The 12,889-nt window shown below is 39.2% G+C and overlaps 1 protein-coding gene across 12 annotated transcripts in view; it reads right to left on the bottom strand.

Annotated features, from left to right (window-relative positions):
* Positions 1-12,314, bottom strand: part of RAP1A (RAP1A, member of RAS oncogene family) — an 81,061-nt gene extending 68,747 nt beyond the window's left edge. Inside the window, exons 1-2 of one of the 12 annotated variants that reach the window (XM_067041768.1) lie at positions 12,157-12,314; positions 4,079-4,172 (exon numbers count right to left, since the gene is read on the bottom strand). Coding sequence is in view for 2 of the 12 variants with exons in the window: in XM_067041760.1 (XP_066897861.1) it covers positions 10,819-10,889 (71 nt within the window). In the remaining 10 variants the exon portion in view is untranslated. Of the gene's footprint in view, positions 1-729; positions 816-4,078; positions 4,173-10,818; positions 10,965-11,741; positions 11,939-12,156 lie in introns of those variants that run through there. The other 11 variants (XM_067041792.1, XM_067041835.1, XM_067041776.1 and 8 more) reach the window with 11 other exon arrangements.
* Between the last annotated feature and the right edge of the window lie 575 nt (positions 12,315-12,889).

The raw sequence follows: 12,889 nt of genomic DNA, 5'->3' as shown, positions 1-12,889 counted from the left end.
ACCCCCCGCAAAAAAAAAAAACAAAACTAGTTCCCTTTTCCCTATAAGTCCCTCTAGAGATTGGGACATTTATCTGTGGTTCTCAACCTAACTATGAAAAATCCTTTATTCTCCACAGATTCCATGTCTTTAAAGACTTTTGTCTATCAAATGCACTCACATTTTATTAATCAGTTATAATGGCTAATTAGAACTCTCAAACTGTCAGACATAAAAACTAATGAAACTCAATGCTGTGTTTCTGAGGTGTAAGCACAATGTTTTATTTAATTAACAGCCTGCAAATCACCACAATGTATGATAATGATAATGTGGTAATTAGCCTCAAAGATTTGAGTCAATATAATTATTGGTCAAAGCAAATATACATAATATTTCACCTGTATAAATCTATTGAGAGCAAACACAATTTTCATTAGGCTCTTTGCAATACTAAAAGAATTCATTCCTATTTCTGCAGACCCCTGGAAAAACATAATTTATGTACCATAAATTAGTGATTTTCTATGTCTGGAAAAACTACTGGTTACCCTACAGATTTGTTTTAAGCCAGTATCATTAGTAACGCCATCTTCAAATTCAAAAGTTACACATATTTATCCATAAAGGTAGGTAGTGATATCCTGCGTCTTCCCTTTGTATGTATAAGAACAAAATCCAAACCCTTCACCACAGACTTCTGTGATCTGTCCCTTGCCAACTTCATCTACCAGTCTCCCCTCAGCTTACCACAACGGCCTTCTCAATCATGACTAGCTGCTTCCCACTTAGGGCTTTTGCACCAACTGGCCCTCTTGTCTGGTTCACTCTTATTGCAGATCGTCACATGTCTGGCTTTTTGTCATTCAGGTGTCAGATTAAATATCATCAGGGAATTTTTCCTCAACACTCATTCTAAACCCTTTCATCACTATCATTTCCTCCTGTTACAGCTTCTTCATAGCATTTGTGACCTCTGAAATTATCTGTTCCCTTATTTGTTTGTTTACTGTTTCTCTCCACAATCACCAAACCCCACAGGTATAAAGAACTCCAGAGAGCAGTCTATTCACGGCCCTATCTTCAGTTCCTCAAATAGCACCAGGTACCCAATAATCACTCAATAAATATTTGTTGGCTAACTAGCCAAACTGCTTAAGATTATTTTGGGGAAGGACTCTGATTTCTTAGTCAAGAACTTACATTTAGCATTCAAAATTGCTTATTCATAAGGAGTAAGAAAAAATGTTTTCAATGAAAAAAAGTAAGAAAAATGTACACAATAATCTATTCAACCAGTGGGCTTTATTTTCTTTTATTTCAATCTTTTGGGATAGAAAAATATGGAAGTCTACTCATGTTTCACATACCTCATATGTTGTCTCATGTAAAAATTGAATAAATTTTCTTTTTTAAATTTTAGCTTTATTGAGGTCTAATTGACATTTAAAATTGTGAATTTTCTTATAAAAGTATACCATGAGCTGCTAGCCACTCAATCTAATAACTTATTTTTCCTGCCAAGAAGCAAGCAGGCTTCAAAGAATGTAGAAGTACAGACTGGGAAGGCTGTATCTGACATCATAGTGACAGTGCCAGCATGGCCCAAATCAGGGAAGTTTCTGTTCTCAGCTATGCTTGGAGAGAAGGAGGGAAGGGTAAGAGTGATCAGTCCTAGGGAATGAATTGTAGTTCTGATTTCTGTTGATAAACAGGAATATCTTCAAATCAATTCAAATAGACTCAACTGGAATCTCATAGTTTGAGACATTAAATCCCTGTTTTGAATATCTGAGGTCTCTAGTAAATGAAATACTCAGTTGACCAGATCTGGGCTTTTGCAGTTTCACATTAAATAAACAGTGTTTGTAAAAAAATAACACATATACAATCCTCAATACTATGTGCTACATTTGCTTATTAATTTAAAAAGATTTTCAAGGATACTTTTAAAGGGGAGAGATGTGAATAAAAATAATAATAAAGACTATTTCTGAGTTTAGAAAATATTTGAAAACTAAAAAAAACATTAAGAAAGGTATAAAACTCAATGGTTTAAAAAATGCAAACACCTTGAACGTAGCACAAAGCTGTATTTACTTTTTTAAAATTGGGGGTTGCTTCTTTTTTCAACTGGTAACATAAAAGGGAGACAGCAAGCAGATAATTCACAGCTCATGTGAGTTTACTTGTCGGTCAAAAAGAAACATTAATATAAATCTTTAGGCTAACTTGCTTACATATTATTCAGCCAAGTGGAAAATACAATTAGCGTGGAGCTAGAACCAGGTACCAGAATGACTAAGAATGGCATTTGCTAACTCATTTTTTTTTTACTTAAGAAATTAAGAGAGAAGTACTGAAAGTGATATTTTTTCTAAAGAGCACATCCTCGGTTTCTTATTTTTTATTGCTCCATATTTCACTGCCTTCAACAATCTAAGCTGCTTAACAAGACGTCTATACTCCACTTTTCATCACTTCTCCTCACAAAACTGATATTTCTAAAGTCCAGTTGCATTCATAAAAGCTGGAAAAAACACACAGAGAAGAATTTCACCTTACAGTGAAGTATTTTAAGATAATATCTTCAGAAATACAATGTCTAAAAGTGAGATTCCTTGTTAGCTAAGAACTCAAAATGTTAGATAAGTAAATTTCTACAAGAGACTATACATTTGTCAAAGAAATAGCATAAACATGATTTTTATTGATGAAAAACAGGAATCTTTTACCCTTCAATTTTTAAAAAAAAGGTAGCAACAACCAAAGTGTACACAGAGTCTTATCTTCTCTTAGAGGTTACCTAATTCCATGTAACCTATTCAATAGACTCAGACTCTCTCTTTTGAACTTCATCTCCAAACTGGGTATACTTGAAGATCCAGAGCTCTTCACAACAGTGACTCCTAGCAACTCCCCCCAAAACCTTCCCTCTTGTTTTCTGTTAAACCCTCAGATCTTGCCTTACCTATGTGTTTAAACCAGTCTCCCTATCTTCAGCCTCTTTCTTCCTCAATTCATTCTGTACTCTGTAGCTAGATTCATCTTCCAAAAGATGAATGCTCTGATCGGATCATTTTCCTCATATCAAAACTTCTTGTGCTCCCACATAAAGCCTATACTTCTCAACCAAGCATTCAATGACTTCCAAAGTCTAGTCCCAATCAATCTCTATGCCCTTATTGCCATTATTTTCTAATTATACAAGCCTAGGCTTCTGTCAAATCAATCTCCTGTCCTCCAACTTGTCCTGAACTTTCTATCTTGGCTCATGCCATTCCTACCACAAAGAATGTCTACCACTCCCTTCCAGCTGCCACTGCTCAAGGCCCCTTTGCATCTCTGCATTTATTTATGTAAATAAGGACACATGAAAGATATGTCCTGCCCCACCCTACAAAACTGGCCCAAAACTTCCAAACCCAACAACTGCCAGCTTTTATTAAACACCTATTATGTGCTCAGCAGTCTTAAACAGTATTTCTAATTCTCTCAACAATCCTATAAAGTAGGTATTATTATTTATTCTCCTTTTAAAGATGAGAAACCCAAAGCTCAGAAACATCAAATTATATATTTAGTAGGTTACCTTAAATTGTACACTCAGTAAGTTGCCTCAAATGATATACTTAGTAAGTGGCAAAACAAGGATTTGAACACAGGCTGCTTAACTCTACAGCCATTGCTCTAAACACTAAGTTGTGTGGTGTTTTTTTAAAAGTCTGAATCATGTGACTATCCCTCTCATCTATCTGAAATAATTTAGTTTTACATTATAGTTCTACTTACTACATACTATAAAATAAGCTTTCTCATGTTTATTTTAGTAAAGAGAGATTAAAATGCTATTTCTTTCCAATATAAGAACAATACACAATTGCAATGTCAAGGAATATCTTTTTTGTTACAAAGATTACTTTTACCTAAAATATTTTCAAAGAAAATCATTCCAACCAACTTTTTCAAAGACAACTGCAAATTAATAATAATACACTCTGATGGTTTCACAGATTATTAATAATATGAGGATTTTGTGATTACCACCCAAGAATTTTAACAGATATCTATCAAATTGGCAAAGATTGTAAAAACTGACCTACTCAATGCCATTGAAGGTGCAGTGAGACACACACTCTTATACACAGGGTAACCACCCTCTGATCCAGTTATCCCACTTCTGGGAATCTACCCTAAAGGAAAAAAAAAAAACAGAGATGTAATCAAAGATAAATGTACAAAAATGTTTGTCCCAGTGTTATTTAAAATAGTAGTATTATAAAGATCAACCTAAGAGTCCCATACTAGGAGAACAATACCCTGTTCAGAGAAAAAAGTAGGAGCAAAACTGTATGTCTAGAAATATAATTCCAATTTTTTTTAAAAATTAAAAGAATCTGTACACATGAGGAAAGAACTAGAAAAATGTACATTAAAATGTTAGTAAAAATTATCTCTGGGTGATAGGTTTATGGGTAATCTTCAATTTCTTCTTTACATTTATGTTCTTTTCAAAATTTGCCACAATGGAACATGAATTAGTTTAAACAAGAAAAAAATGTTCAAGCAGTTATAACCCCTGAAAATGGTCCTGATCCTAACAAGGGCATATTTCTTGTACTAGAAACTACACTTCCTACTGCAAAGAAAACATCAGGGCTTCCCTTCCCTGGTGGCGCAGTGGTTGAGAGTCTGCCTGCCGATTAAGGGGACACAGGTTCGTGCCCAGGTCCAGGAAGATCCCACATGCTGTGGAGCAGCTGGGCCCGTAAGCCATGGCCGCTGAGCCTGCGCGTCCAGAGCACAGGAGAGGCCACAACACTGAGAGGCCCATGTACCGCAAAACAAAAAAACAAAAAACCAGAAAACATCAACTTTGTTTTGTTTCCAGCTTCTGTAAGGCTCAGGGGTACTTTCAGATTGTGTAAAGAATGTCATCCAAAACTCAGTAGTACTAATGAAACTGCACAAGGCTCACTATCTAAAAGTCAGCCAATGCTCCAACAGAAAGCACCACAGTTAAATGAACTGTTTTACCGTATGCCTGTTGAGAATAATAAATGTCCAATTAATCCTAACTCAAAACATGCAAAATGGAAAAACCAGAAAAGGTATTCTCGTTTTGCAAATTAACTAAATATACTGTTGTTGCCTTATAAGCACATCAGAGGTCTGGGAGGAACTTGAAAATAAAGCTGGCAAGCTACCAACAACATTCACTAAAAACGCACACAAATGCATTTTCTCTATATGCACGTTTCTGTTCTATTGAATAGTTAACTTTAGTGGCACAGGTTGATTTTAATCAGTGTAGAAAAAATATTAAGCTGTTCTTCAAAAGAAAAAAAAATCCAAAACTTCTCACATTAAACACAGAATTAAAACTGTTAGCTGAACCAGGAAAAAACTTCCCTACAATGTGGAATATATGCAGAAAAGCAATTTGGAAAAAAAAAAAAAAGGAAAGAAAAGACCTTTGACGGAAGTAAAATAGGCGGTTGAGCAAGCAATTCTTATTTTACTACATTTTAACCAATGGGAAACTGGTTTGCTTTAATACTAAAAAGCTGTTAGAAAATAAGACCACAGAAATAGTTGTTCAGCAACTAAGAGAGAATTAAAATATCACATAGATTTTACTTAGAAAATGAGTATCATTCTATTTTTACTCAACCATAAAAATACAACATTTATTGAAAAGACATATGTCAGGTTCTGGGAAACAAAATAAATTACTAGACTATATATGTAGACTATACACTTAGAGTAGAAACTACAGACTCACATCTCAGTATCTGTCAAACTGCCAAATACTGGGTCACCCAAACTTCTGTTCAATGACTGAATCTGAAATCTAATAATCAAGTTATGCAATATTTTCACAGCTAGAATTTAAAAGGTAGTTCGGGGGCTTCCCTGGTGGCACAGTGGTTAAGAATCCGCCTGCCAATGCAGGGGACACGGGTTCGAGCCCTTGTCCAGGAAGATCCCACATGCCGCGGAGCAACTAAGCCCGTGCGCCACAACTACTGATCCTGCATTCTAGAGCCGGCGAGCCACAACTGCTGAGCACACATGCCACAAGTACTGAAGCGTCGGCGCCAGGAGCCCGTGATCCGCAAGAAGAGAAGCCACCACAATGAGAAGACAGCGCACCGCAATGAAGAGTAGCCCCCGCTCACCACAACTAGAAAAATCTTGCCCATAGCAACAAAGACCTGATGCAGCCAAAAATAAATAAATAAATGCATTATAAATAAATAAATAAATAAAAGGTAGTTCAGGGACTTATCCGGTGGCTCAGTGGTTAAGAATCCGCTTGCCAATGCAGGGGACACAGGTTTGAGCCTTGGTCCGGGAAGATCCCACATGCCATGGAGCAACTAAGCCCGTGCGCCACAACTACTGAGCCTACGCTCTAGAGCCCACGAGCCACAACTACCGAGCCTGCGTGCCACAGCTACTGAAGCCCCCACGCCTAGAGCCTGTGATCCGCAACAAGAGAAGCCACCGCAATGAGAAGCCCGCACACCGCAATGAAGAGCAGCCCCCGTTCACCACAACTAGAGAAAGCTTGCACACAGCAACAAAGACCCAATGCAGCCAAAAATAAATAAATTTTAAAAATAAATTTAAAAAAAGGTAGTGCAGGGACTTCCCTGGTGGTCCAGTAGTTAAGACTGTGAGCTCCCAATGCAGGGGGTCCGGGTTCAATCCCTGGTCAGGGAACTAGATCTCGCATGATGCAACTAAGAGCCTGCATGCTGCAACTAAAAGAGCCCACATACCGCAACTAGGACCCGGTTCAGCCAAACAAACAAACAAACAAACAAATAAATAAATAAATAAGGTAGTCCAAAAGAGATCAATGATTTGGAATAGATACTGAAAACTACATAAAATCCAAAGATTAGTGTTAAATGTCAGCTGCTAAAATAATTAAGTTATGGTTGCTTGCTTAATGTCCTATAAAACAGCCAACTTGTCTAGAACAGAATGATCCTATTTATAAATGAATTTTAAAATATCACTGAAAACAGAGTGAATGAATTTACTCTCTGGATCACACATCTGACAGATTTGAAATGTTCAGTCTGCAATAAGAGAATTCTTACTACTACTAACTTAGAATCTTACAAGCGGCATTTGGGCTTTGTCCAAAGAAACAGTTGTACCCAGTTCTTTGTGTCTCTCCAACTTTACACTTTTGTCATTGATAACTAAGCCACAGTTCTAGCCTAAGCAAAGTTATTTTTTACAACCAAAATGAGTGCGTATAACACAGCATTGCAAACAACCATGCGTGTTATAGGTATACATGTATACTTGTGAATTTAAAGTAAATCAACTTAAGTTTTAATTAATCCAACAGTGTCTTTTATCAGTTATGTGTTGTACATTCCTATCCTTATGAGATATGGCCTAATTTAAATATATTCTGAAACCAAACACAGAATTACATATTTAAGTCCAAATTTGGTTAGTTTTACCATTCCACACTTTGAACCACTCTCTATCAATGTGAACTAAATAAATACGCTGAAGATAGGAAACGTATCTCTATCTCTGGGAAAACTGGATATGCAAAGAAATCTTTTCCAGATTTACCTAACCTAAATTTATGTAGCCTAAGTAAGTCATCAGAACTTTAAAAAAAAAAGCCATTATAAAAGTATACTATTTCTTATTTCAACTCCACCTGAATCATCATACACAATTTCCTTTTTTTATTCGTGCATACCTGTACCTTCTACCTCTAAAAGGCCTATTTTCAAGCAAAAATGACAGAATGGCATAGTTCTCTAAACTGCTTAACTGATCAGAACATCATGGTAAGTTTATAGGTTCAAATTTCACACACAGAAAAAAAGGGGAAAAATGGATGTTTCATCTGTCTCAGTAACATAAGAAAGCTTAAATATCTTTATTTTTAACATTAATCATTTCCATAAGATATGAATTTGGCATTAAGTCATGCAGCAGTATATGACATCAAAACGAGCAGAAAATACTTGGCAATATGCCATAACTTTTAAAAACTGATGAGTTCAATTTGAAAGGAACATTAGGAGGAAGTAAGTTTATGTTCACAATTTTAAACTCACCACAACATTAAAATATAAATACTTTATACAAGATATTTTTATTGACCTTCTAAAATAAGATAATTTTAGAACTGGGAGCTTAGAGGTTATCGGAGGTTCAATGAACATTTGCTGAGTCCCTAGCTTGTGTCAGACACAGTGCTAGATGCTTGCAGGTAACTCTATTAGTTCAACCCACTCACTTCATAGATATTGGAGTTTCCGCTCATGCCAAATCAAGCCATGTGGATGCCCAGTGGTATGATTCTATCAAAACAGACTGTTATCATCCTCCTTTATAATCTAAATAAAATTTCAAAGATGCAGAGCTGACCTTATTTAACAGAAACAACAGTCTCTGTGTTTTGAATAACTTATAAAGAATTACAACAATTTAAAAATTCAACTGTGAAAGTCCTCAACTAAGTACTAGCTGCGTAATTTACCGCGAAGAACAAAACATGGGGCTATCAGAGACGTAAGATTCTAAAGACATACAAAACAGAAATTAAACAAATTGCAGATGCCATTTAAAAATCCTTTTGCAAAAAAAAAAGAATTATCAATATGAAAAATTAGGTGCTTGATTGGAATGTCCATTCTATATAAAAGGTCATCAACCATACACTAACAAAGTTCTTGAGTAACAGACACTGGCAAGATCTGAAGTTATTTAACTATCACATTACAAATTACAACAGAATGTAAAACTCCCTGAGGGCAGAGACCCTTTCTAATTCAACTATGTATCCCTAACAGTTAGCAGGCTGCTGTTAAATGTTAAAGAGAGAGGTGAGCTAACTAATGAACTCACGTGAGCTACTGGAAAGTTCAACCTAACAATCTAAAAGGTCTCTTTTTTATAACTCAAATTATTTTTAAGTATTAAATAATAATATTCAATGCAAGTGACACTGCATGAAACTTCAGATCAACAACTGTCACTTTTAACTAGTATAATCTACTCTCTGAAGAAATTAATAGACACACCAAGAAGACAAGTATATTTATATACTTTGATTCAGCAGTACTTCTGGAAATCAATTCCAAGGAAATATTTGAAAAGAAAGAAAATGTTGCAAATACAAAAGTGTTCATTTCAAAAAAAAAAAAAAAGTGTTCATTTCACTGTTATTTTCAATAGGGGGAAAAGGAAACTACCTATACGCCCAAGAGCAGGTAGATGGACTATTCTGCAACCACGGAAAAAGGTTTAAAATGAAGATTAACCTCCTAAGGTCCTCCTGCTTCCACTCCCCCCGCCCAAGTTGATTTCCACACAGCAGCCAGAACATTTCCCACAAACGTAGTCAGAACAGGTCTCTCCTCTACTCGAAACCCTCCAGTGGTTTCCCATCTCATTCAAAGTAAAATCCAAAGTTCTGACCATTGCCTAAAAGGCTTTATAGTGGCCTCGGCTACTTCTCTAACCTCAAGCTCTCTCACTTTCCCTCTTGCTTACTGGCCTTCTCCAAAAGGCAAAGGCAAAGGCTGAGCAGTCTTTGCACTTAACAGTCCTCTCTGCCTGTAACCTTCTTCCCCAAGAGAGCATATATCCCTCACTCACGTCTTCCCTGACTACCCTTCCTTGCTACTGTTTCTCTTTATCCTCTTACCCTACTTTACTCTTCTGCATACCTCTTATCATCTGACTTATTCTATATTTATCTGGTTATGGCCCATCTCTCCTGATTAGTATATAAGCTCTATGACAGCAAGGACTTTGTTTTATTCACATAATAGGCATTTAAAAAGCACTTGTTAGATTAATACTGAATGTTGATAACTGTTGTACAATAATTATTAACTACATGAAAAACCATGCATATAAACAAGCTTGGAAGAGAACAGGAAAAATAATCTATGAACAGTTTCAAGTGCTGATCATATTGCTAAGGAGTTTGCACAATAAAAATCATGTCAGTCGTGAATATGATTTTAAGCTGTCAAAAGTGACTATAACAATCTTATTTCCTTCAAAGCCATTTGTTTAAAATTACTAGTTTAAAATTGGTAAAAGTTATTAATGAGAACTCTTCCACATAAAATTGTAGTAACAATCACTCTTAAATCTTGTTCTCAAAGACCCAAAGTTTAGTCTGTAAGGGCAGACACTGTCATTCCTGAGGTCACACAGAAGGTGAACAAAGGTTTCTGAACAGTTTTAATATGGAACTGAATAATACTCAGGATTCCAGTTTACATTTAAGACAAGCACCCATGGTTGGTTTCAGAGGGTCCCTGAAACTGAATGTGAAATTTTGTGCATAAATGTCTATTACTTTTTTCCTGAGGAGAGAGTCTATACGTTTATTTCACTATATTCTCAAAGGTGCCAGTGGCCCAGAAAAGTTAATAATTACTATTTTGTATATTGGAAGTGAAATGCAATCTTCTAATTTGAGCTACCTCTCAAAAAGACAGATGATATGTAAAACCTAGACACATCTTTGTAATCAAACAATTCATTCAAGAAATACCAAGTGCCTAAAATGTGCCGTCGGGCACAGTGTGATGCTCAGTACCTTACAACTAAGTATATTTTGTTGTACATAATTCAAAATGCGGAGTAAAACAAGATTCATTGAAACACCAGACTAAAAAGAATTTCAACCAACACAAATATAATTTCAAACAGAAAGTGTTATAGGAAATCATAATAAAGACAGACAGAGGCTCAGGGCCTGATTTAGTGCTTATTATGGCAAAATATCACAGATATCAGTTACATCAAAAGAAAAAAAAAACTACTCACACGTGTGCCCACCCCCACACACTCTGACAGGAAACCAAAATAAAGTTTCCAAATCCTGTTTCCAGCAGCATCCCTTTTGAGACCGCCCTTTCAGCATGCTTTTGAAGGTAGGAGCCTCACTTTAAAACTAAGAGCTGATCCTTCATTTTTACTGTGATAAAAACAGGAAAAATCATCATCTCACACCCAGGAAGCAGAAAACTGTGGCCACCTGTACGGCTGTGACCCAATAACCTCCTGCCCTGTTATTCCCTTCCTTCTTATAGCCACCTCCCTTCAAAGCAGTGACAAAACGATTTTCCCTCCCAAAACGGAATACATTAACTCCTCAACGCTAGTTCTTTTACCAAGAGGTCAAAAGGTCCCTTAAACTGGTTCTTAGCCCTGTGAGTTGATGTCTTCCCCTCATCTTTCCCCCATAGCAGTAAATTACACAATTTACCCGAAGACACTGTCCTTAACTTCCTGAACGAGGGGTCAAAAGACACTCCTATCAGTCCCAGTTTGAAGGAAGACAAGAACACGGTGACCTCTTCCCTAACAAAATTCAGGGAAAAAGCAGAGATCCAAGAAAGGCAACGCTGAAAAGGAGAACACATGGCATGCTACGGAAGACGTGGGGGAGAGAGGGCGGGAAAGGAGCTGAGAGGTGGAGTGGGGTGTAGAGATGTCAGCCCTGTGCACTGAGGGAATGAAGGAAGGAACGGGAGACCCCGAACCCTAACAAGTGAACACAGAAAGGACACCGCTCCCGTCTACCCGCACCTCTCCAAGCAGCCGAGGGAGGACAGAAAATTCACGCAACCCTGCAACCCCCTTTTACGCGTGCCCCCGCAAAGGGTGAGCTGGGTTTGAAAGAAGATCTGACCCTAGTCTGGGGACAAGCAAGAAGAAAAAAAATGCAGCGATGTCTAATCTTCTACCTCTCTCAGGCAGCGAGGGGCGAGGGCACTGTGTCCGGGGAGATGGCGAGGAAAATGGGCTTGTGCCATGACACCTCGGGGAGTTGGAGGGTGGGGGACACAATGTCCTCTTTCTCTCCCACACCCGGCCCGGGCCCCTCCCGTCCCTCTCCCGCAGGCCCAACCACAGTCGACCGGCTCGGTCCGCGGGCGTGGTTGGCTCTGGCCCCGGGAGGCAGCGGCCGGGCCTCCCCGAGCCCTGGCCCCTCCCGCCGGCCAGGCCCCCGGGCCGCCGCCCCGGACACCGAGGGAACGCGGAGAAGGAAGGGGGAGCCAGGGGACTGACCGGCGACAGGAGCCGCCTCAGACTGGGCTCGGCCGACCCGCGCCCCCTGCTCCCCCTGGGGCCGGCTCCGGCTCCCCGCCCCTCACTCACCCCCACGGTCCGGCGCCTCCTCCACCTCCTCCTCCTCCTCCTCCCTCCTCTTGGCCGTGGCTCCTGCTCCGGCTGTGCGCGGCGACGGCGGCCTCGAGAGCGGCGGCGGCGGCGCCTCCAGAACGCGCACGCACGCAGCACGCAGGCCCCGCCCCCCTAGTTCCGCCCCGCCCCTCCGAGTCAGTGTCTGCGAGGTTTCGACCCCTCCTTCCCCGCGGCTTTCCGGAGTCCGCTTAAAGGGGCCGCGCTGGAAGTCGGTGGAAGAGCTGAGAACGCGGAGGAAGGAGCGGGGGGTTGCAGCTTTGCCTTGCGCGGGTTGGTGGTGTGGGAGGCTGGAAAGGAAATGAGGAAGGGTCCGAAGATTCGGGAGAATAGAATTTTGGAGGGAATGCAACCATTTGACAAGTACTAATTGAGCATCTAGTAGGTGCTAGGCACTCTCCTAGGTGCAGGGAATAATGCCGTTGGCAAGCAAAGACCCCCTGGAGCTTTCATTCTAGTGGGAGAGAGGAGACACAACAAACAAGTAAACAAAAATTTCGGGAAGTGATGTGGTGTGAAGAAATATAAAGCCAGGAATGGGGTGACTTTATAGATGGCCAGGTATTGCCCCTCAGAGGAGACCTTTGAGCACAGACATGTATGATATGAAGGGATAAGCCTAACAAATAACTCGGGAGGGGAGGGGTAGGGGGGTCTTTCCAAGCTGAAAGAACATCGGCCATAAACTCAG

This window comes from Kogia breviceps, chromosome 1, assembly GCF_026419965.1.
Source record: "Kogia breviceps isolate mKogBre1 chromosome 1, mKogBre1 haplotype 1, whole genome shotgun sequence".
In the NCBI taxonomy this organism is placed as follows: Eukaryota; Metazoa; Chordata; class Mammalia; order Artiodactyla; family Physeteridae; genus Kogia; species Kogia breviceps.
This window is presented reverse-complemented; position numbering and strand designations above follow the sequence as displayed.